Raw genomic sequence first — 22782 nt, forward strand, 5'->3', positions numbered from 1 at the left:
ACCTGGCTTCATAAGGTGTTGAAGGTTAAAGGATTGTAAATGTCAGGTCACAGTGATAGCTGCAGATCTGACAGCACCTTGTAGATCATTACACAACACAGCGGCTGCTTGTATCAATTCCTTAGTTTTTTTTAGTGCGATGTCTGGGGATGGTGTGAAAATGATGTAAGCTTGTTGCATTTGCTACCGTAGATTTTTTTTTTTTGCCAATTTAGTGTCATAATTAAATAAAACAAACATCTTGCAGTTAACTCTTGAAGTATGTTTTCATAAGGTCCATCATGATTCATGCATGTCTTTTATTTTGCAGGGTTTTTTGGAGTATATTGATAGTAATTTAAAAAAATCTAAATCTCAAAGGCTGTAATTAAAATGAGTATTTTTACACCTTATCTTCTTAAACAGCTGCACTGTACATATCCAGAAGGCTCTTGGGTCAGGATGTTTAGCAAGCAGCAAGTCATTTTGAGAGGAAACAAACAACCGGTCTGAAAGCTCACAAAATATTATTTATATGATTCTATAAAAAAAAACACCCTCAATGTAAGCAAACACAACTGTGGTAAAATCTATGTATGCACATATCAGGATCCAAACCCATGTAGGTCATTTCACTGTGTGATTTAATTATGTAATGAAGGGATTACTGTCACCAAGACTGAAATCTGGGGTAACGGATTCCCTTTGAGTGGTTGTTCTTCTCAAATGCACTTCAAACCACTAATGCTGGTCAGGGTGGTTAAAGAGGTCCTTATACTCTGATGGGACTGCTCCTCAGCACTTACGAGTGCAGGTGCTGAAAAAGTCTGATTGTAAAGTTTTGTGCACATTATTATGGCAGCTGATTCTGGCTTTGCACAACTTCTTGATGACCAGGTGGTATATTATCATGTGTTTGAGGGAGACCTTGCTGGGCCTGGTTTTGATTTTCTTGTCCATGGTGTTCCTGTGGTATATCCTGAGGAGCTTGGGGTGCAGAGTCATGACCTTGGGGTGCAGAGTCATGACCTTGGGGTGCAGGGTCATGTCCTTCGGGTACAGGGTGATGTCCTTGGGGTGCAGAGTCATGTCCTTGTTGTTGGGCCTCATGCAGTTGGCTGTCAACTGCAGGGATTTCTGGGACGGCGTTCCCTTCAATTGTAACAAAGAGAACAATTTTATATTCTCAGAGGTTAGACCTTTAAAATCAAACCACTATCAAAATAAAAGTAGGAGAAAAACAAAATCAACACTCACCGAGAACCTCTGGAGGAGGGTCTACTTTCTGTGACTTGAGACGTTCCATATGCTCAACTGCCTGTAGAGTTTTAGTACATTAGAATTCATTTACTACATGTGGACAGACAATTTGATTGCTTAAAATACAATATAAGCACAGCTGAATCAATTGGTAAAATGTGAAGGTTAGGATGTGGGCAGATTGATGCACTGACTGTAAATCTACAGAAGCAACCCTTTTTCCATTAGTAGTGTACTATTCCTTACCTGTTGTAGCTCCATTTTCTGTGCATTAAGCTGCTCCTGTTGTCTTTCCAGCTCATCTCTCTGTTTCTGGAGGTCAAAAGCCTTCTGGTTGAGATCTTGCTCTTGCTGAGCAAGATGCTCCTCAAACTCCCTCATCTCGTCATCGGTATAAGCCTGGTTCTGCTCCAAGGTCTGAAGAACACAGAGCAGGTAGGAAGCCATTTTTTACAGTCCTGCTTTGTTTAACCAAATGTTTCTGTATTAAATAACTCATAAAAGCTGTTATCATGATAAAGTGTCATCTAATGTTTCTCACCTCCCAGCTATCTGGCTCCAAGAATTCTTTCTTCTTAGTAGCAACAAGGAACTCATCCAGAGAGACCAGCCTGTCTTTATTTGAATCCACCTGTGACACAGACAAGAGCAGAAAGGCTTTGAACACTAGTTGTATATTTTCTTATTCACTGAAAGGACTAAGGCAGATAAAACACAGTGGCGCCTGTTTAACACAAGATGCAAACCCAGCTGAGACCGAGAATGAGCTTTAGGTGTCTTTTCTATTTTGTTTCTGTAGTCACTAAAGTCAGTCATGTGACTTTAGTCACAGGCTTTGAATTATGGAGACTAACTGTCCACACGCATAAAGTTTTTGTGCTTCCAACCTTTTAACAAACTGATGAGCTGCATTAAAGGTAGTAGAGGACTGCGATTGTGAATATTACTACATTAGAATTAATGATGCTAAATATTACCCTATGTATATTTCACACACAGAACAATTTTGGCCCAACTAATCCAGGATCGGCTTTTTCACCTGCATAGTTTCAGGAAAACAGGTTGCTGAGTGCAGCTTGTTGTACCTCATTCATAACATGCTCTCTCATACGTAGCCTCTCTTCCTCCATCTCCACCATGTCGTCCTCCTCGTTGGTGGGGTCATAAATCTTTTCCAGCTGAAATCACAGAGGCCCACAGTCAGTACAAAGACCTACTCTGAAATATTTACACATTTTCAGAAGCCACAGCTTTACCTCTTTGGTGAACAATGCCTCCAACTCCTGTTCATCAAAGAAGCCATCTCCATTTGTATCTGTATTATTGAAAAAGAGAAAAGAAGGCGAATGTGCCGTGTTCTAGTACTGTATGTTTTACAGAGCAAATTATGTATGTTAGTAAATGATAGTACAGGTCTTACCATGCAGGTTGAAGAATGTCTTAGGATCAAAATCTTCAGGATCTAAGCCATCAGCTTCCTCCCAGACCTCCTTCAGCTGATTCTGACTTCCCTGCATCATTGAAGTAAAAACACATTTGATTTCCAGATTGAGGTAAAATGAATATTACAATCTGGACAAAAAAAAACAACAACAACAACAAAATATATCATTTATTTTTCTCTGTGCACCTTCGTCACTTACCGGGTGGTTGACTTTAGGGTGGTCGGCGTGCTTCTTCTTCATCTCCTCATAGTGTTCCTCCTCTTTCTTCCTCTCGTCATCATCCAGTGTTTTCAGGTGTTCTCGTCTGTCGTGCTCTTTCATCATTTCGTACCTCTTGAACTCCTCGTGTCTCTCTTTGTCATAGTTCTCCAGATCTTTAGTGGCCTGATGACAAATAGAAAACAGAAATTGTTCAACAGTAATAACCACACAAGGCTATACCCAGCAAACAATAATGCATCAGCTGGAAATGTCACTTAGACACAGTCGAAGTCAAAACAAGAGATACTATTCAGAACATCAGACTACTTCCAGACTGTCAGACCCTCACAGTAGTAGTAAACAGGATTTTTCAGGTCTATGCCTGCACGTTTCTATACATCAGCACACTTCTGGAAACCATTGTGAAAAGCCTTTTTGTCTTAACATCATCTGAGACACAGATACAAGACTAAACGCATTGCTGTTTTTAAAAACAATAATGAAAAGAAGGTCAAATAAAAATAATACATCTGTCCTCTACACCTCAGTACTCAGTACTACCCTTTCCTTTCTAGTTGCTGGTAATTATAGTCATTCACCAACTGTGAAGCTTTCACCACCTATGGGCCAATTTTGGTGTATGAATTAAGCATCTGCATAGGTTCCTGTTTTTTCTCTTTCTCTCTACTGCAGGACTCCACTGTGCAAAGGCACAAATAGTTTCAAGATGCTATACTTTTCATTAAGTACGAAGTAGCATCGAGCAACAACATTTACCGATCTGATCAGCCGATCCAGATCTTCCACTTCAAACGTGTGCGGGTTCATGTGGTTCAAGTATTCAAACTGTTTCAGCAGCGCTTGATGGTCCACTGCTATGTCTGTCCAGGGAGAAATTCAAATATATTACACATATTAAAACATATGAATACATAAAATAGAACTTTCTTTTATTTACCTCTAAAATAATCAACTTAAAGTTGATTTAGAGCCTGATACTTTAAACAGAATTCAAAATGAAATTATTTTTGTTTTGCACAACTTACCATTTCCTCCTTCAAGGTCCTGCTTGGCCTTAATCAGGGTCCGGAGTCGGTTTACCTCTTGCCTTTTTAACTCATCTAGTTTTGTTCTGACATGATGGCTGACAAAGTCTAGCTCTTTGGCCAGCTTACCTTGCTGCAACATAAATAAATTGTAGCAAATTAAGCGATTAAAACAATTCTGGAACATACACTACACTTTTACAGCGAAGCATAATGTACTTTTGCTTACACTGGGTTAAACTTTGCAGGAAGCTGTGCATGTACACGAAACGAGTATATTATAGTGACTATTGTCTTATAAGGAGCTGGTTGAAATGTTGTGCCACTGCAGTAAGACCAAACCAACAGAAAGCGGGGTACCTTAATATCTTCCATGTCTGTATTGTGGAGCTTTTCCCTGAAATGCTGATCCTTCTCTAGAAAATCAATGACTTCTCTGAGGTAGCGGTCATAGTGGAGTCCAGTGTCCTAAAAGTACAGTAAATAAAATGTAAAAACGCCAATAACATGTTACATTGGGTAATCAAATCCTATTTTAAACATTTCTGATATAGATCTATATTTATATATACAGTACAGCATCTCTATCTGTATACGGGTGACAAATTAAAGAAAAATCCAACCAAAAGTGTCTGAGCAAGTACAGAAAACACCACCACATGACAAATACAAACTGGGTTGCCGCTTTCTGTAAAGATCATATACTTAATATCTAAAAAAGAGCATTCCCGTGCAATCAACACTGAAACTATATTGTACTTGTTTAACCTCTGTATGACAGTATTTACCCCTTCCAGAGGCACAAATGAGTACACAGATAACAGTATTTGGGCACTAAACAATCTATAGCATCTGAAACTATTGTACTGAGAAATAAATTGGTTTGTGAGATCACAAGTTTTAAAGTTTTGAATAAGAGAAAGAGGCCATTTTTCCAATAAACTTAGCAGGGCGTACTTACTACAGTGTACCACCTATGAAATAGCTAATAAATAAACATTAATAAATCGTTTATTCTGTGAAATTATGTAATCCAATCCCACAAAGATTCTTGAAGCCGCTCATCTCTATACACATTGTTTTAAGTAAAAAAAAAAAGGAAACAAATATTTTTATAATAAAAAAATCGTCTTATCCTAAAAATAATGACCAAAATTGTGAGTTTTATGCCTGCCTTAAATACTGTTAAAACGAATAGATAATGAAAGCCAAATAAACACAATTATCTCTCTGCACCACTGCTGAAAAAGGGTCGTTATTTGATACGACATGTATTATGGTTTGTGGTGAATTTTCAGCGTGCAGTGTAAATATTATGTCTTCTTCCTTACCACACTGGCTGGAGGCTCTTCAGGCTTTTTCTCTGGTTCTTTGACTTTCGTCTTGTCGATGCTGATGGGCACAGCCTCCAAACACAACAGCTGGACAAGCAGCAACAGCAGCCAGCCGGCGAGAAAGGCCCGGCTCCCCCACATCTACAAACGAGAACAATCACTATAGTGCCGGCTGAGGTGACGTGTTTTAGATTTTACAATATCTGGAAATATACATTCTTGAGTTTCTAAGTGCGTAAGCATCATCGTGTACCCAGCTTCCTCATTTTTGATCTTCCTCGAACAGCCCATCTAGTCTCCACACACTGCAAATTATTGGCTAATAATAATAACCAGAGGAAGCTGTTGGTGTTAGCCTTTAGCACCGTCACTGACAGATTTAGCGCTTCGGTGCCAAGCATGGACAAATGAGACTCTCATGTAACGTTACACCGTGAGCCTGAGCAGAAGAGCTTATACAGCATTTCCCCCACGCTCAGCGTGGATTTTAAAGCTTTACTAAAGAGCCCCATAGACAGATATGTTGCCAGTATACTCACTTTATTATGAACACAGGACCTCATCTACTCTACCTTCCACCCGTCGCTTCCTCTCAGCTGGAGAGGTGTCAGCAGCTTCCACCAGCCCGCTGGACAGAGTAGCTCGTGTGGTGGTTAACCTGATTGGTCAGTTGGGCGGTCTGTCAAACACACTAGCATGTTGCGTTGCACTGAATCGTACGTGGCGATATGACAGCAGAGCAGGTGGGCGGGTCTTTTGGTTTGTCATGTACTGCACCGCACGGAACGAAAATGAGACGGAAAATTAACGCTGGGGGTGGATGAAACCCGTGATGCTGAATGACTAATTTATTTATTTAAAACACACAGTTGGATTTTTTTCTTCTTCTTCAAAGTATAACGATTTTAATTTAAATTTTCTAATTATTTGCCCCTTTTCAGTTTTTCATTTTTGTTTTCAACTTAGCCGCCATTGTTGGAGTTTTGCGAGATCTGTATTGCGAGCGCTCGCAAAAGTATTGCGAGATCTCGCAAAACTCCAACAATGGCGGCAGCTACTTAGTTGTAATATTACTCTTTCTGGGTCACAAAATACACTTTTAAGATATTTTGAGGCGTGAATGTAGTTGTGTAAACGTCAGATACCTGCTCGATTTACAAGACATCACATATTTGTAAAAGAGCTCCGACGTTTTTGGGGATCTGACACCCACTAGCTCGAAGCTAACGGGAGGTCGAGACCTACTACAGCCGGGAGGAACACCGCTTTCCCGGCACATCGTGCCTCGACCTCCCGGTCGGCTTCGAGCTGGCGGCCTCCGAAGAATGCGGCTAAAACTTTTGCGAGATCTCGCAATACTTTTGCGAGCGCTCGCAATACTTATTGCGAGATCTCGCAATACTTTTGCGAGCGCTCGCAATACTTTTGCGAGATCTCGCAAAAGTCCGTCTTAATTTTTTTTTTCCTCCCTAATTTTTTTTTTTCCTCCCTAATTTTTTTTTTCCTCCCTAATTTTTTTTCTCCCATGTCCCCTGGGGGGCTCCGTAGTTTTTGTTTATTTAATACAATACACGAACATTTTTCATTCATTTGTCAGAATATGTTGCAGATTATAAAAACACCGTTTGTGAAGGCGCTTGACATCCCAGTCTTAAAGATACAGAACTGTGCAAACACTTCAGCGACCCCTCATTTTTTAAATATTTTGCTAGGAAGATGGGAAATATGCGCAGTGATTTATTGAAGCACACATTTAAACATACATTAAGATGCAGTATAAAAGGCAAAAACAAAGTTCTAACAAGATGGAAAGTGAATATTTATTATGACCACCTTTATTCTACAACAATGAACTTTCTTAGGCAAGCTTTCTTGCAGTTTCTCGAAGTAGTATATAGGACTCTCAATGCTCTTCTTTTGATGTTGGCTGCCTTTTGTTTGGTACGATCCTGTGGTATCGCAAGAAATTAGTAGGTTATATAAATATATGAGTATGCATAATAGTTATTATCCATAGATACCTACATCCTAAGTTCCTGTTATTCTTCTGAAAGAAACAGAATGAGTGTGTTGTTACAATGGTAATGCCAGGAGAGGCAGTATTAGTTCTGTGTTACATTAATGTGTAAGGAAGTGGAAGAAGAGTGTGTCCTGTAGGAGGCAGTAGAAAATGGATACTGATGTTCTGTACATGCCCTGAAAGAAAGGTTCAGTAAACCAGTGCAACGATACTTTATTGTAAGTCTCAGTTATTGTATTTTTTATTTTTTGAAGATGCAAAAGATCCCATTCATAATTCCATCAGTTTTGATATTAATTCCACTGTTTGAAATGCAGCCCCCAAACATGAGAGAGCCTCCACTGCATTTTATAGATAAACCATCTGAAAAATGGTCAGGTACAAGGCCTGAAAATGAGTAAAGGACCATCCAGTGTTCAAAGAAAAACTTCAAAGACCTTCAGAAAGTCTTTTATTATACCTTAAAATAAAAAGTGCAAATAGAGTACTTGAATAAATGTATAGCTAACCAATTCCAATGTTGGGACTTCACCAGCAGCTTTAAGCATTTAATACTTTCTTCAGTCAGTGTTTGCTTTACTTCCTGTGGAAAAAAAATCCCCCTAAGTGCAGTTCTGCCTCAGCTTTTTCTGAGCTCAGGAAGCAGCAGTCTGTGATTAATGGGACCAAGTTCACCTCTTAACCCCGGTCCTGTTCACTGGCCTCATGGGAAGATCTTACATGAAACTTTTTTGTGTGTGTGTATGTGTGCTTATACAAGCTCAAACTGTACTCATCATCTTAGAGGCTGATTAGCCATGAATAAATGACTGCTACTCATTTTCTTTTGTGTGTCTTGCCTTTGTTCAGTGTGTCTGTAAAGATTTGATCATTTTTTTTGTAACTGTAACTGTTCATTATAGAGCCACAACACTTTACAGGTGTGTAGCTGGGATATAAATGAAGGTCATGTTTTAAATATTGGGGCGAAAAGAAAAGGGTGCACAGTCGTTTAATCTATGTGTAACTGGTGTTATAATAATATTTTCCATAGTGGATGTGAAATTCACAGCTACTGCAGTCCCACCGCAAATCTGTAGCAAATCTCAAACTTAGTCCTGATTGGTGTAGATTCAGCCATCTGTATCGAAAGACCATAACGCCAGAAGAGGGCGCTGTTGCTATGTGCTGGCTGCGTCGATTATTACCATCATTTTGACTTTTGTAAAAGTACTGAGTGTTTTGCTTAACTGGTCAAATATACTTAAAGGCAAATGACACTAACATCAGCCATGAAATTGTGCACCTTGTTAGCATCGATCCCTGCTGCTGTGGTTTAATTACCTACGAATCAGCATATATGAAAACCTATTTACAAAGGAATTATTTAAACGCTGTTCTGCTTTTTCATGCTACATCTTCAACAGCTGATTGGACCAGGGCTGAAAGAAGACTTAGAGCCGCTGCCTGCAAGTTGTATAACCATTAGCTTTCTACTGGAATTATGGATGACAGAATAAAAATGCAATGAAGACTTTGAAGCTTTGGCAGGTCCAGCAAGACAATGAATCAAATTTCTATCTGGATAAGTGAGGTTATGACTAAATATAACATCCCTGCTCTTTAGATGACAGTGTAATAGTTCACTGAGTTGGAAGGCAATTATTCAATGTCATAGATCATAACTGGAATTGATAGTGAAAGAACACTAGAGTGGATGGGAAGATCAGCATTTCTTTTTAATCAGCCACTATATCATAAAATGTGCTGCATAATGAAAAGAAGGCTACTGTCTAAATATTACCCTACAGAGAGTGTTAATAATGTAGGAACCTGTACACACTCATTTATATACCTTACTCTGCTGACATGAAGGTGTATTTTTTAAAAAAAGCATTTCTGAAAAGATGCTATTGATTTCCTATAAGGGCTTCTGCCAACTAGATTAAGATCCAAATGATTCCTTACTGAAGAGCTGGAAGTCAGAACAAGAGAATCTTTATTTCATTTTCAGCTCAGCACCTTTAGCGAGCATAAGTAAGTGATTCAGCGGGAGGAGGCTCTCTGAGGAGAAGACAATAACATTGAGTCACCTTGCTGCATTGTGAGCCTCTGGCAGGCAAGAGGCAGGATTCAGCAGCAGTAGCAGCAGAGAACATACTGCAGAGCTGCGCTGGCCTGCGCAGCAACTAAGTGTGTATTTGTTTGTGTAAATTAGCATGTATAGATGGATGTCTACATAGTGGGGATGATAATAAATCATAGCAAGGTCAAATAACAGCAATTGAGTTTGGCTACGAGATGATTACGCTGCAGTGCGTATGGTGTTTCAGCACTCTGTACCTGATTGTGCAGACTGGTTGAGGAATACACAACAAGTTGAATCAAATGATGCCAAGTGTAAATGTAATGTTTGGTGGTATTGATGATTAATTTAGACACTGTTCTATTTAATTCTGTTGCTTGTGTCTGCCTGACCTTTATACAGTACAGAGGAAAAGCTCCAAAATGCATCACATTTTTAGCTGCAGTGAGCTGTAACAGGGTAGTGATGTTATAATATCGTAACAGCTATAATAGTACATTTCAACATTCACACATTTTGTTTGTTTCTTTAAGAAAAAATCAAGCTGGTCATGAAAAATCTCTGATAAATCTGCCTATGTATGGCACTACAGCACTGTGCAAAAGTCCCTACATTTCTTTATATTTTGAGGGAGCTAGCCTTTCTTGTACTTTTTTTTAAAGTGGTCTTGAGCAATCATTTCAATTTTTTTCTTTGGACTTTATTGGCTTTTAAACTCATTTTCAGTCCTTGTACCTGACCATTTTCAGAGGAATGTTTATTTTATCTGTTAAGCACATTAAAACCGACCTATGAATGACCTATAGCCAACTTTAAATTGTATCTTTAGGCACTTTGTTACTAGCAGTAGAAGGATGGCTGTCAATACGCCATTCTTAAGGAAGGGAAACAGAGAGAAAAGGCTGAGGTATGCCAAATTAAACAAAAACTGGGCTAAACATCAGTGGCAACATGTCTTATGGAGTAATGAATCAAAATTTGAAATGGTTCAAATCCTCATCAATACGTATGGATGAGGTTAGCATGGAGGTCGAGCAGTGACTATCCACAGCCATTTTTAAAAGACAGTGGAGGTGCTGCACCTATTTTTTCATTTTGGTAGCAAAATATAAAAAAATGAGGAGGCTCATGAGTCTAAGTGTACATTTGTGAAAAATACTAATACCAATTCTTTTACTGAAATGGTTCCCTGGAAGTAGATCTTATTTAGTTAATAATTAGATTATTACATGTCATATATGATCAGAAATCCTACAGGTTAGAAATAGTTTATGACCCAATTTTGTTTTACTTTTCTTTCATGTAGGTAAGAATTTGGGAGATTTTCAGTTAAACAGCTTCTGCACGGCTGATAAAGGCAAAGCTTTTGAGAAAATTTTATCCTCCACTATCTTTAAAAAGCTGTGCCTTGAACCACCGGGGAAGAACAAAACATCCCCGAAGTGAGTCAGAACCAGTTAAAGCACATGGTATTACACAATGAGGGTCATAATAGTGATGATTCATTAGTATAAGAGAGCTTGGGATGATAAGATGAAACCGTGCTGCTTGTCTTGTTGTCTTTTGGTCAGCAAAATAGCCCCTGTGCCAACACCACTGTGACTTTGAACATTGCCTGCCCAGTGAAAATTTATGAGCAGCGGCGGTAAATTGGGCAGGTCTGTTTGATGCAGTGTAAGCATTATTGTAATGTGTCATGGTCAGAAAGGCTTTCTGTCCTTAAAGCTTGGCTGCAGTGCCAGTGAAGGTGATGCGAGGCTGACAAACATCACCTAAAGCTTCCAGTACAATTAATGCAGGGACATAGATTCAACCTGACCTGCGGACGTTCTCAGCACACATTTATATCCTCACGTTTCACTACTCCAGTCCTCTGTTTTCCCTTGGAAGACAAATATCAAAATATAAGCATTTATCTGTGCTTACTCCTATATCACTTTGTGTAGTTTTTATGTGGTACTTCCAGGATCATTCTTTCATAAAAGGGAAAAGACAGTTTCTATAAAATTTCAGCAGAACTCATTTGATTGTCTGCTTGTTCTCCTCTATTAATGAAAAGGACGTTTTTTTGGCAGGAAACCTGAATCAATAGACAACTTTATCTACATTTGTATTATTTTTATCGTTCATTGTAAAGATTGTTTTAAGAAAATTTAAAAAAGAGGGGTTATTGCGATGTTTATTTATATGAAATTTCTATTAGTCTAAACTGGTGATGTTGGTCCAGCTTTTATTAAAACAGCCTTACAGAAGACTCATGGCATTTTCAAACTGATATTTACTTCATGACTCACGTGCTGGACAGTTTTTTAAGCCCCAGAGCACCTAGCCCTGAAAATCTTTTATTTATTTATTTTTGCATTTTTCCCAAACTATTAATAATCTAGGTGGGATTGATGGTGGGAAAAATATTATTGCTTGGCCACCTGTTAGTAATGAATGGTCAGATGAACAATAACTTGTTGTCCCAGCTGTCTCTGTAATGCAGCACATCCTTATTGAAGTGCGTCGGCTACACTGTGTGTCAAACTAAAGAGCTTTATGGAGGCTAGCCTGGCTAACTCATTCCCTAGCCTGTCTTCTGATAGAACGATATGCTAGAATTGCCTGGTAACAACTAAAATCAATATTGTAGGGTAAAATAGGATTATTTAAATCTAGTTTGTTGTAGCTCAGTCAGTGTGATCAGTAAACATGCCCCGTCTTGTGGCCACCCAACAATATCTCACAACTTAAACTCATTCCCACTCCTTATTAACTCGTGGCCTCGGGTTATTGATACTGTGCCTGTAAGCTGATAACTGCTGGCCATGCAAAAATATCTCATGGCCACCGACCGATACTTTTATCACCTATGTCACAAAAGCAGCTCTATATCAAAAAAGCAGATTAGAAACTGTTTAGGGATACTTCCCCCCTTCAGACAGCACATGCATTTGTGTTCTGCACAGAGCAAAACTCATTTAGAAAAGGAAAACCCATACTTCAGTAACACTCTGTGATGAACGCTTTTTTTTAACTGCAAAAATTTTAATTATAAGTTCATAAAAACATCAAATGTTTTGTGGTAAACATAATTATCCATGCCCCAACACACATGTAAACTCAGTCAGCAGCTGCAGTTTCTCTTGTGGCACTGTGCACGTGCACAGGCAGAGCAGATATACTAGAAAAGGGAAAGGCGTAGGAAGTTATTAGGGACTTCTTTTTCCAGTCTGCAAACTAAGTAAGTTGTTGGATTGTTGCTAATTTGCCACGATCGTCTAGGTCGTGCTGGCTGTCCATGCTGTTTTAAGTAGTCTGACATCAGGCAGAATTGTCAACTCCTTACACTTTAATCTGGACTAAGCAAACAAAAAGGAGGATAGGAGAGTCAATCATACTTGGATATGTGTTGACAATGCAGAGATAATATTAAATTTAAAAAATTGAGAATAATTATCTGAAAATAACAGAAGGAATGCCCAAAAACCTCACTTCTGTTATCTGCTGTCTGATTTTTGTGTTATCCTTTATATCAGGGGTGGGCAATTGATTTTCCCAAGGGGTCACACAGGAAACTGGGACTGTTATGGAGGGCCATGCCAACAAGCTGAACTCAATTCAGCCATCCACTCATCCATCCATCTTTTACCACTTATCCGACTTATAGGGGCTGCAATAAGAAGAGATAAGATAATGTAAAGGTGGATTTAGAAAAGTTAAAACATAATAAAACACAGACAATATAAAAGCAAAGATGTAATTAAAAACAAAACAAATGTCCACATTGATTTTATTCCTTTATATGCTTATCGGTGTGGCCCTCCACAACAGTCCCAGTTTCTCATTTGGCCCATTGGGAAAATTCATTGCACACCCCTGATATAAAGGATAACACAGTAATACTTAATTAACTAAACCATAAAAAGTGGTGCGTAAAAATAAAGAGTAAATGGAAGATGACGGGGAACACAGAGCCCCCTCCACCAATATTCAGATGAAACCCTTTGCACCCATGTTTCTCTCATTGCATTTCTCTAAAACAAAGATCAGTTAAGCAGGATGATTTGTTTCAGCTTTATTTAACATATACCCACAATTCTTTGAAAGCGTGCACGTTTTGCTTTCATGTGTGAATTATAGTACAACTACTTTCACAACTAGGCCACCCAAAAACTGAAATCATTTCAATCACCAGCCTTGAAAAGTCTCCATTCCCCAGCGCCAAAGCTTTTATCCGGTTCATTTCTAGCTCACGCACTATTTTGTGCTTGCACTTCTTTGGTTAGGCTTTATTAGTTTATTAATTTCTTATGCAAGGATCGGCTGTGTTTTTAATCATTTGCCAGACCGCTACTTATGAGGACCCGGTTGCTCAACAAAAGAGTCTCGCAGGGGAGGTCGTCTGTTGCTCTGTTTGGTATTCGTCCCCTTTAAAAACTATGCAGCCCTAGCGGCGGTATTATGTGGGCTCCCTGGAAAAAGTCTGCGGAGAGGGAAAGGGGGGACGAGCCGAGCTGGAGTCGAGAGATCATGGCGGCACCTCTCGGACGGGACACCCTACCTGACTACTGGTCTTATGGAGTTTGTCGAGATGGTCGAGTCTTCTTCATTAGGTGAGGCGTTTTACTTGTTCTGCTCTGAGTACTTTACGAGGCGGTGTGAAGGGATTTTTTCTCTCCCTCTCGTTGTTTTATTAGCGTTCAGTAACAGGTGTCTTTCTTGCAGTGATAAAACTCAAAGCACTACTTGGCTACATCCGCGCACTGGCGAACCTGTTAACTCTGGACATATGATACGTTCAGGTACGCCACAAATTATCTGATTTTGCAGGATAGCAGCAGGATATTTTGCTTTTGCTGCAGTGTGCAGCGGGTCGCTCAATGTGTTCTTGCTCGTGTTATAGATTTACCAAGAGGCTGGGAAGAGGGCTTCACGGAAGAAGGAGCCAGTTACTTCATCAAGTGAGTGGCTTTTGTGCATTGTTGCCTTGTTTGGTCGTGTAGAAAAAAGGAAAAAAAAAAAATCAACCCATGCAGGCTGGTTGAGTTGATCATTATTAAAGTGCTCTATGTGGAATGCCTTCCTCCTCCTCTCTGCTGCTCTAACACGTCTGATGCACTATAACAACCAAACTACATTAAAGGCTGTATTGTAAACACACTGATTTATCTGAGAGCTGCATGTAGATGACAGGGAAAGCACACACCAACATATGGATTAACTCACTAGGGTCCCATTAGATAGGTGAAACCAATTATCTCTGCCTGCATTGTGAACGGAAAGTGACAGAGCCTAGCAGGACAGGAAGAAAGGCTATTAAAATTCTCCTCACATCCACCATGCAGGACCTCTACTCACTCCGATAGGTGTGCAGACTTGCTGTGTGTAAGTGTGTGTATGTGCAAATGTGAATGAGAGAGAGAGAGAGACTGTAAAGGTTGGAGGAGAGGGGTGTGACCATGTGGTGACAGAGATGTATGGCATGATTGCATTATTGAAGCAGAAAGGACAGAATTTTCAAAGTCACATGCAGCACTCTGAAGTTTTTTCCCCGCTTTTTCTCAGATTTTCACGTTAAAGCAGGAGGATTCTGGATTAAATCTGGCTTCAGTGGAAGGCAACCAAGAGACACGTTATTTTGAGTATCTAGAGCTACTGTTGCATTTACTGTAGATTATATTATGCAGTGGGTTATTGGATGCTGGTCTGCGGCTGTCAGTGTGTATATCAGACAGTTACTATGATGGGAACCAGTGCAGGAGAGCAACCCGGAAATCATACCCAAATCAGTCAGATAAGTCGGGCTAACATTAAAGCTTACTACGACATAGCCTGGAGACATCTGCATTGATGTAGCTCATTGTTACAAATCCCACCTCCCACCCAGACATGTTATCACATTGCCCTTTTAATTCGCCCCAGTTGTTGCAGATGCAATGGCTACATGGAGAATTTTACATCCTCATAGCTGCGGTCTCAGCATCAGGCTGGTTGTTACTCAATGACATATAGTACTCTGCAGATACCATTGAGCAGCTCTGTAACAATGTGGACACTTTGTATCAATGACTTTTATATTTAGATTTTAGTATACATTTGTGCATCTGAGATGTTGCAATAGTCACACATATCAAAGCAAACAAATTATTTCCTTCTTTTACTTTTTCTGTATCCAAAGATGCTTTTAAAAAGGCCTTTAAGTGGTTCCAGCTAACAAATTTGTTGTTACTGACACATATTATGTACAGAATAAGAGTCTTTGTTTTTCCCCTCATTCACTCACTTTTTCTCTGTAAGAAGTGAGAACAATACAGCAGTGAGGCTGTGTGATATATGGCATCCTAAATGTCAAGGCTGTGAAATCACTCTTCTACTTGTTGCCCGTTTGGCTTGGTGGAAGGATCCTGTTTTGCTTTAGTTTCTTTGTTTTGGAGACCTTATTTTCTTGCGGTGGAACGGAACTCACCAGCGCTGTCTTCTGGTACCATTCAGCTTATTAAGAGCACCAGCTGACATTTTTCCATGTAAATGAAAACAAAATGATGCCAAAAAATCTATTAGCTAGTTATAGTACACAATATTTGCCCTTCAACTTCTGGGGTACCTTGAAGGTCTTGTGGTTTGTGTGGATTAGGCTTGCACTACTGCATCACTTGCATGCTCAATTTGATTAGGATCGTTAATTTTGGGGGTTATGTCATTGCCTTATGCTCTTGCGTCCCTAAAGCCGTTCCTGTGCTGTTTCTGAGGTGTGATGGCACTGCTAGAGGCTGTTGTTGGTAGATGTGCTTGGTTTACAACAACTATTGGTGCTATGCATCCCAACAGAACTTATGATGATCACTATTTGTTGACCTCTGTCATCTAATCTGCTTTATTAGATTGGATAATTTGGTAATTTGAACCTCATGATGACTTTCAAAGGCTCCACCATAGCTTCTTTAATTTATTCTCTTGAGTAAAAAACTTGTAGTTCAAATGCATCCAAATGTAATTTTATCTGTTTAGAGATCAGTTTTTCTAAAAAATGTGATAATGATTGTTCAATAAATGCTGGAATATAGAAAACAAAAAGTTACCGACGTGCACATTAAAAATTCTTATTAGTTTTTAGCTGCTCCACAGATGTCAAATCGTGGGCTTTCTAAACCTAAACGGTGTGTTGTTAATGCCTAAACCTAACCAAACAATCCATTTTAATTAATTTATTATTTGAATCATACAGATGATGTCTGAAAAACTGAATGTAGGAAAGGTGAGGGAAGAACGCAGGACAGAAAAACACACTTTGGAAGAGAGCCAGAGATTAATAATGACTAATGATTAAACACCCACATTTCAGGGTAACTAAGGGAGGATTCAGGGTCACCCGATCCAGCCGTAACTCTATGCTTTACCATAAAGGAAAGTTTTAAGCCTAATTTTAAAAGTAGACGGTGTCTGTCTCCTGAATCTAAACTGGGAGCTGGCTCCACAGAAGAGGGACCTGAAAGCTGAAGGCTCTGCCTCCCATTTTTCTTGTAAAACCACAAGTAAGCCCACAGTCTGAGAGTGAAGTGCTCTATTGGGGTGATAGAGGTCTTTAAGATAAAACAGGGACTGATTACTCAAGACCTTGTATGAGAGGAGAAGTCAGTATGAGAGAAATATGCTCTCTATTTCTAGTCTTTTTTTGGACAATCTGATAATAATGATGATTTACAATACTCTAGCCCAGAGGTAATAATGCATGAACTAATTATTCATTATTTCATTTTTCACTCCCCCTTTGTCTCTTCTGCTGTCAGCAGAGATGCACATAGGCAGCTTTACTCTCGCCACCCCACCGCTAGCACTGCCTCAGATGGATAGCAGTACAGTAACAGCCAATATAGTAAACTGATGATAAATCAAATAAAAGAGTAAAAGCGGAGGTTTGTCCTCTTAGTCAGACAAAAAAGAAAAAGAAAAAACAAACGAAACGAAACTAAATGTATAATTTTCAAAGCTGTGTTAACACTGCTATTTCTTTTAATTTCATCATGTTAAACATGGGCAAATGAAGAACCAATCAAATTTTGGTAAACTGTGAAATTGGACAATGACCTTATCAAGAGAAGAGCCCTCAGATTTTGTCAAAAGAATCCCTTAATCTTCAAACACATGGCAGATTCTAGCACTCACAAGCCGGGTTGATTATCACAACTTTAGTTGGCAAAGCTGAAACACAGTGACGATGGCTTCAACTCAGACGCTCTATAAACAATGTGATGGGCTCGATAATGTGTCTGTTTCAGACCATTAAAATGATCATGTATTAGTTTTTAGTTGACAGCAACTCAACATTTACAGTGTTATATTTATCCCACAGGGGTAACCATTAGTAATGATTTGGTTTTATAGTCTGTGTAGAAACTGAGATTCCTGTGTGTGTGTGTGTGTGTGTGTGTGTGTGTGTGTGTGTGTGTGTGTGTGTGTGTGTGTGTGTGTGTTTAATGAATAAATCTCACTTTAACATCAGTTTTTTTGAGAAACTTTATGAGTTGGACTGTTGGCATGTCTTTTTGGTATAATGCCCTTCTTTTCTTATCCCTGAGCTTTCCAGGAAGTGTGCAAGCCCCCCCTCCCAAAAACAACAAAAACACTCTGCACTGAAGTCCACATGGTGCTGCCCTGACAACAGTCAGTGGATTTGCTGTGTGTTGATAGTGGAACTTAGCTGACTTGAAGTACAAAGAAGGGATTGTTCTAACACCACGGCTATTGCAAAACTCACGTTTACGTACACCTCACTGCTGGTGAGCTGTGCAGCCTTCAGCCCTTAACTACCTGGTTAATGGTTACTGATGTTATCTTCAAGTTTCCTAAAGTGTAATGTTTTCAGATTTTCTCAGCTGATCTGAGAATGATTTACTTAGGCTCACATGTTGTACAAATTAAGTATAGTTTCATTAGGAAAATTTTACTCAGAGCACTCCTGAAACACTCACATTATTTTGAGGATAAAATTGTCCAAGCTAATGGGTGAGACTTTTGTCATTTGTGGCAGCAGATTGAAATAGAGTTCGTCAGGCTGTCATACTTCCAGCAAATCTCCCAGGGAGTGACCCAATTTTGAAACCATCTTCCAAAATCAACCCGCTTCAATCCCTGAACATAATGTTACAGATGAAAGAGGTCTGTGTCTTTAGTCTGACGGATGTAGATTAATCTAAGTAAAAGGAAAGTAAGACTATTTTGGGAAAAAGGTAACATTTTTAATAATTATTAGTTTTGTTTTATAGTTCCAGCTTTACAATGTCACGGTCAACGAACCGCTCTGTGTCTATGTGCTTAAAACAATCATCTCGGATCACTCTAGGCGCCATCGGAGAGTGGCACCGCACATACCAGGTATAAATATTGGCTATCTGGCATGAAAAGAAGTGGGGCTTATCTGGACTGCTCTGGGCTCACTAGGCCAACGACCCTCACTGTGAAGTCATGAATACCCGGCTCCCACTCAGTCTTTACTCTGAAGATTTGTGCCAGCATATGCACTCATGTCTTGAGTCGCGGTTGTTCACCCTGTGGACAATTCAATATTTGTTCCACAAGACATAAAAGACACGATATTCTGGAACAACAAAAATGAAAAAAAGATGCTTGAGTAGCCTCTTCTTGCAATCCCAGCATCTCACACCTTCATGTCATTACATTGAGGGCAATTCAGTACACCTGGAGCCCTGTCAGACCCATACCCTTCACATCCTGGTGGCCAACTCGTTTGGTGGGGGGTACCATGACAAGAAACCATCCACTCTTTATAGATGTTTATACTCTGTCTATAAGGAGGCAGATAGAGTGGTGGTGGTATTTAACCAAATGCCCTTCCTAAGCAAACCCCAAAGGGAATTTGTGTCTCATATACACACAATAATCCGGTTGTTCAGTGATGACGCGACGAATCCTACTCCGGGTCTAAAGTAGTCTGCGTTTAATATGGCTTTTGTGTTGTTAACATGTTTAATGTTATGTATTTTCTTCTATTTGATCTCAAAAAGCTCCTAAAACAGTCAGTGATCCCTGTTGACCTCCCTCGGCTTTTATTACCACTAATCACTAATCATTTATTTAAGCTCAGTTTTTAAAACCTTAGGATGTAACTACAGCCCAGCCCATGCAGCAGTATATGAATGACTAACCTCGCATTGTGGATGGATTATCTCAGTTGTTCTCCTGGCTGAAGTTTGGTCCTTTTACAGCATCCTGCCATGCGATTACATTTGTTTCTGACCACCGAGAACACTCACGGTAACTTTTATCGAGTGGAAAAAAAGTTAGCTTGTTTATATTATGCTAACATAGCTGTGTCGCTAGCGGTCACGTAGCACATCATTATATACCAGCTAGACCAACTTCAGTTACCCTACAAACGTCACTGCTGTTTAGTTTTCTGTCTTCATTTATGCTGGAAGTGATAGCACAGCTGTACGTTTTAATTTGTTTCCAAAACCCCGCAGTCAGGACATGCTATATTGTATTTAGATAGAAGCTAGCGAGCTAACTCCCTGCTAACTTCTAACTCCGTTAAATGTCATAAATTCCGTTTTCATGGATGCCTGGATGTTAAACTCAATTGTTACACCTGGTAGAGCAGAACGCTGATCATTTTATTAAAGATGAAAGACTTTAGACAGTTTTTCAACTCTCAGTAATGCCACAGTGATCGTTTGATATATGGACCTGCAGCGGAGTTTAGACCCAGACAAGGCTAGTGACGTCAGACTGAACAACCAGATTACATGTAAGCCTGTGAGAATGAAAAGGTTTTGAGTTTGCTTCTGGAACAAACTACATTAAATTATGCCAAACTTTCTGCAGACACAGTTATAACTGACCTCAGGTCAGCGGGCAGCTTGTTCCAAAGAAGCAACCTCAGCACACTTATATCTAATTCTGGGAATAGTTCAAAGATCTGCACGTGATGACTTTTTTGAACTTATCCTTGGCTGTTTGATTGTTTAGGTCTGCTTGCTTTGTTAGATTGTTAAAAATGTGGTTTGGCGTCAAATATGACAACTTAACCATGACTATGCTTTTGCAGTCAGGTCCCCTTGGTTTACAAATGACCGGCTAGAAGAGATCAGGCTCACAGACTTACTTCTTAGAACTCAGTTTTCCCGACTTTGTTTTAAGTGGTTCTGCTACATGTGATTTCTTCTATCTTTTGGTTTTAGTTTTCATGCTAATTGCCTGCCTCTAGTCTTTCATTTATTTAATTATGTCTTTTATTCTCTTTGTTGTGTACACATGTACACAAAAGGTCCTCTGAAGGTCCTTTTGTCTAGGCTTCCTGTTTAAATCTACCCTTTGAGTATGCTGCTTTTTCACTTCTGTCAAAGCATTTTTTTAAGCTCTGTTTTTTTAAAGATGCAAGTATATAAAGAAAGTTTCTTCTTTTCTTCTTCTTCTTCTTATTAGTATTATCATCATTATTATAGTAAGCCCTGTCTCACTGTTGCATAATACATCAGGTACTGATGCCAAAGGACACTCTGAGAGCGCAGAGCTGATATGCCAGTGGCTTTGACATACAATAACAATTTTTTTCATTACACAAACTCATGACATAACATAAATTATAATATTACTAGTGATTACTAAACGCTGTGTATTATTATCTCATTACTTACAAAAACTGAGAAAACTGAGTACACTAAGGTTCACTTTCGACCACTTCACTGGCACTCACTGAGAATAAGAAAAGTGCAATTCTATAGCTCCCCTAGGGAGAAAATTACCACGCCGAGGTACAATGGCGTCCTGTTGAGGACACGGTTTACATTGTTGAAAGGGTTAACAATGCTGTGGGCCAGTCCAGGCGGAAGTGTTTGAAATCCACACTGAATCACTCTTAGCTTCTACACCAAAAAAAGGCTCTCTCAGCTTTTTTCTCAAATTTAGTTGCCTTTTCCATCAATATTTCATCGTTGCCTGAGATTTCTGATGAATATTTATCTTGCTTTTGTCCCACAGCTTGTTATGATTTTAGTTTGTGCTTGCATTTTTTTTAAATAGTTGACGTTTTTGATCAGTGCTGTGAGTTAATTAGCCGTGAGATGTTTTGAAGCAGTTTTTTTTTTTTTAAACAGGAAATGGAAAATAAAGAAGTTTAATGTCCCTACAGGCCTTTATCATAACCCTGTCTTAATGAAGCTGAAGCTTTCTTTTTTCTGCTAACACATCAAATCCAGGCCTCACTGCTGAGGCCACAACATGGTTGCCAAAATAGATGGAACAAACAAGGTCAAAGGGGCGATAAACAAACTTTTCCTTTTCAAAGCTTTTCTAATGTGTAAGTTAAATTAACTGTAAGGGTTAATTTGTCTTCTGTCAAAGGGGTATTATACTTTTGGTTCCTGGCATTAAGTTTTAAAATTTTAAAGTCAAGTAAAACTAAGTATGTGTCTCTGTACAGGACCCTGTATGAGACAGCTAGTCTCTGACAGGTAATCACTTAAAAACAATTGTTTTCCCAACTGGTGTTCCTGGGCCCTGAGGCAGGAAGCTAGTCCTGTTTCTTTGTTTCTCAGTGAGGCAAAGAAGCAGAAAGTCTCGAGTGACCTGATCAAACCTTTCATCCTGTCAGAAATGGTCAACTCTCAGATTAAGTGATGTCAGATGTTATCCTTGGATGTTAAACCTTACCAAAGTCGTCTATTGACATCAGTAAGACCAACTATAGTTGAATGACCTTGTGTTTCTGCGGGTTGTAGTTGTAAAAAGTACATGTTTTGAAAGTTTCTAGTGCCATGGGAGGTCACGAAGAAACATACAGGGATCAGTGCACAAGTTTTGTTTCAACAAAGCATCGGTGAAGGTTGGTTTTATCTGAAAATCGGCTCTGCTCCACGTTTCATTTGCAGTGTGTTTTTTCTTGTCCACCTGTGCCAGCTGTGTTTGTTAAACTGCATCCATTAGGCGTGTCTTCAGAATCTGATAGCATCACTTTTAATGTAGCACATTTGTTAACTGTTTATTCTTGTACTGTACAGCACTAACCACTAAGCAGGGATTCTGACATGAGTGCATCAAGTTACCACACATATATCTTCGAAAGCATTAGATGGTAAAGCAATTTTCTTAAACATTTTGAAAATTTTAAATTATAGCTGAAACAAAAACGATACGTTTGTGATAGGGAGTAAAACAACACATTGAAGGAACTGCTTTGCCAGGTTGGCTTTGTCTTTTACTAAACTACTGACTCGGGAATATATTAAAAAAATTTATTGAAGCATCAACATAATTAATTTTATACGTACTCACCGATTAATCTGGCTAATTCTGAAACAGCATGCGACGTTTAGACATTCTTATTGCAGCATCATCAGCTTAGCTTCTATATTTTTACTGGTAGCTTAGCTTTTGCAAGCTCATTTTAATTAAACTCGAAGATTGTTGTACTTATTTTACACAGCTACAC

The 22782-nt window shown here is 39.2% G+C and overlaps 2 protein-coding genes across 11 annotated transcripts in view; one reads left to right on the forward strand and one right to left on the reverse strand.

Annotated features, from left to right (window-relative positions):
- Positions 1-473: 473 nt before the first annotated feature.
- nucb2a (nucleobindin 2a) lies at positions 474-5925 on the reverse strand. Its single transcript, XM_080885815.1, has 13 exons — positions 5805-5925; positions 5263-5406; positions 4292-4399; positions 3932-4064; positions 3663-3766; positions 2883-3068; positions 2660-2750; positions 2496-2554; positions 2325-2417; positions 1781-1870; positions 1486-1656; positions 1237-1297; positions 474-1131 (listed from the first exon to the last, which is right to left on the reverse strand). The coding sequence occupies exons 1-13, from the start codon at positions 5826-5828 to the stop codon at positions 833-835; spliced, it is 1563 nt and encodes a 520-aa protein (XP_080741941.1). The 5' UTR covers positions 5829-5925; the 3' UTR covers positions 474-832.
- A 7866-nt stretch (positions 5926-13791) lies between these two features.
- The window catches only part of plekha7b (pleckstrin homology domain containing, family A member 7b), a 74702-nt gene continuing 65711 nt past the window's right edge, over positions 13792-22782 (forward strand). For all 10 annotated transcript variants that reach the window (XR_013971952.1, XM_080885027.1, XM_080885033.1 and 7 more), the window contains exons 1-3: positions 13792-13948; positions 14061-14137; positions 14239-14296. Coding sequence is in view for 9 of the 10 variants with exons in the window: in XM_080885027.1 (XP_080741153.1) it covers positions 13797-13948; positions 14061-14137; positions 14239-14296 (287 nt within the window). In the remaining variant the exon portion in view is untranslated. The remainder of the gene's footprint in view (positions 13949-14060; positions 14138-14238; positions 14297-22782) is intronic.

This window comes from Rhamphochromis sp. 'chilingali' (assembly GCF_963969265.1).
Source record: "Rhamphochromis sp. 'chilingali' genome assembly, chromosome: 6".
Lineage (NCBI taxonomy): Eukaryota > Metazoa > Chordata > Actinopteri > Cichliformes > Cichlidae > Rhamphochromis > Rhamphochromis sp. 'chilingali'.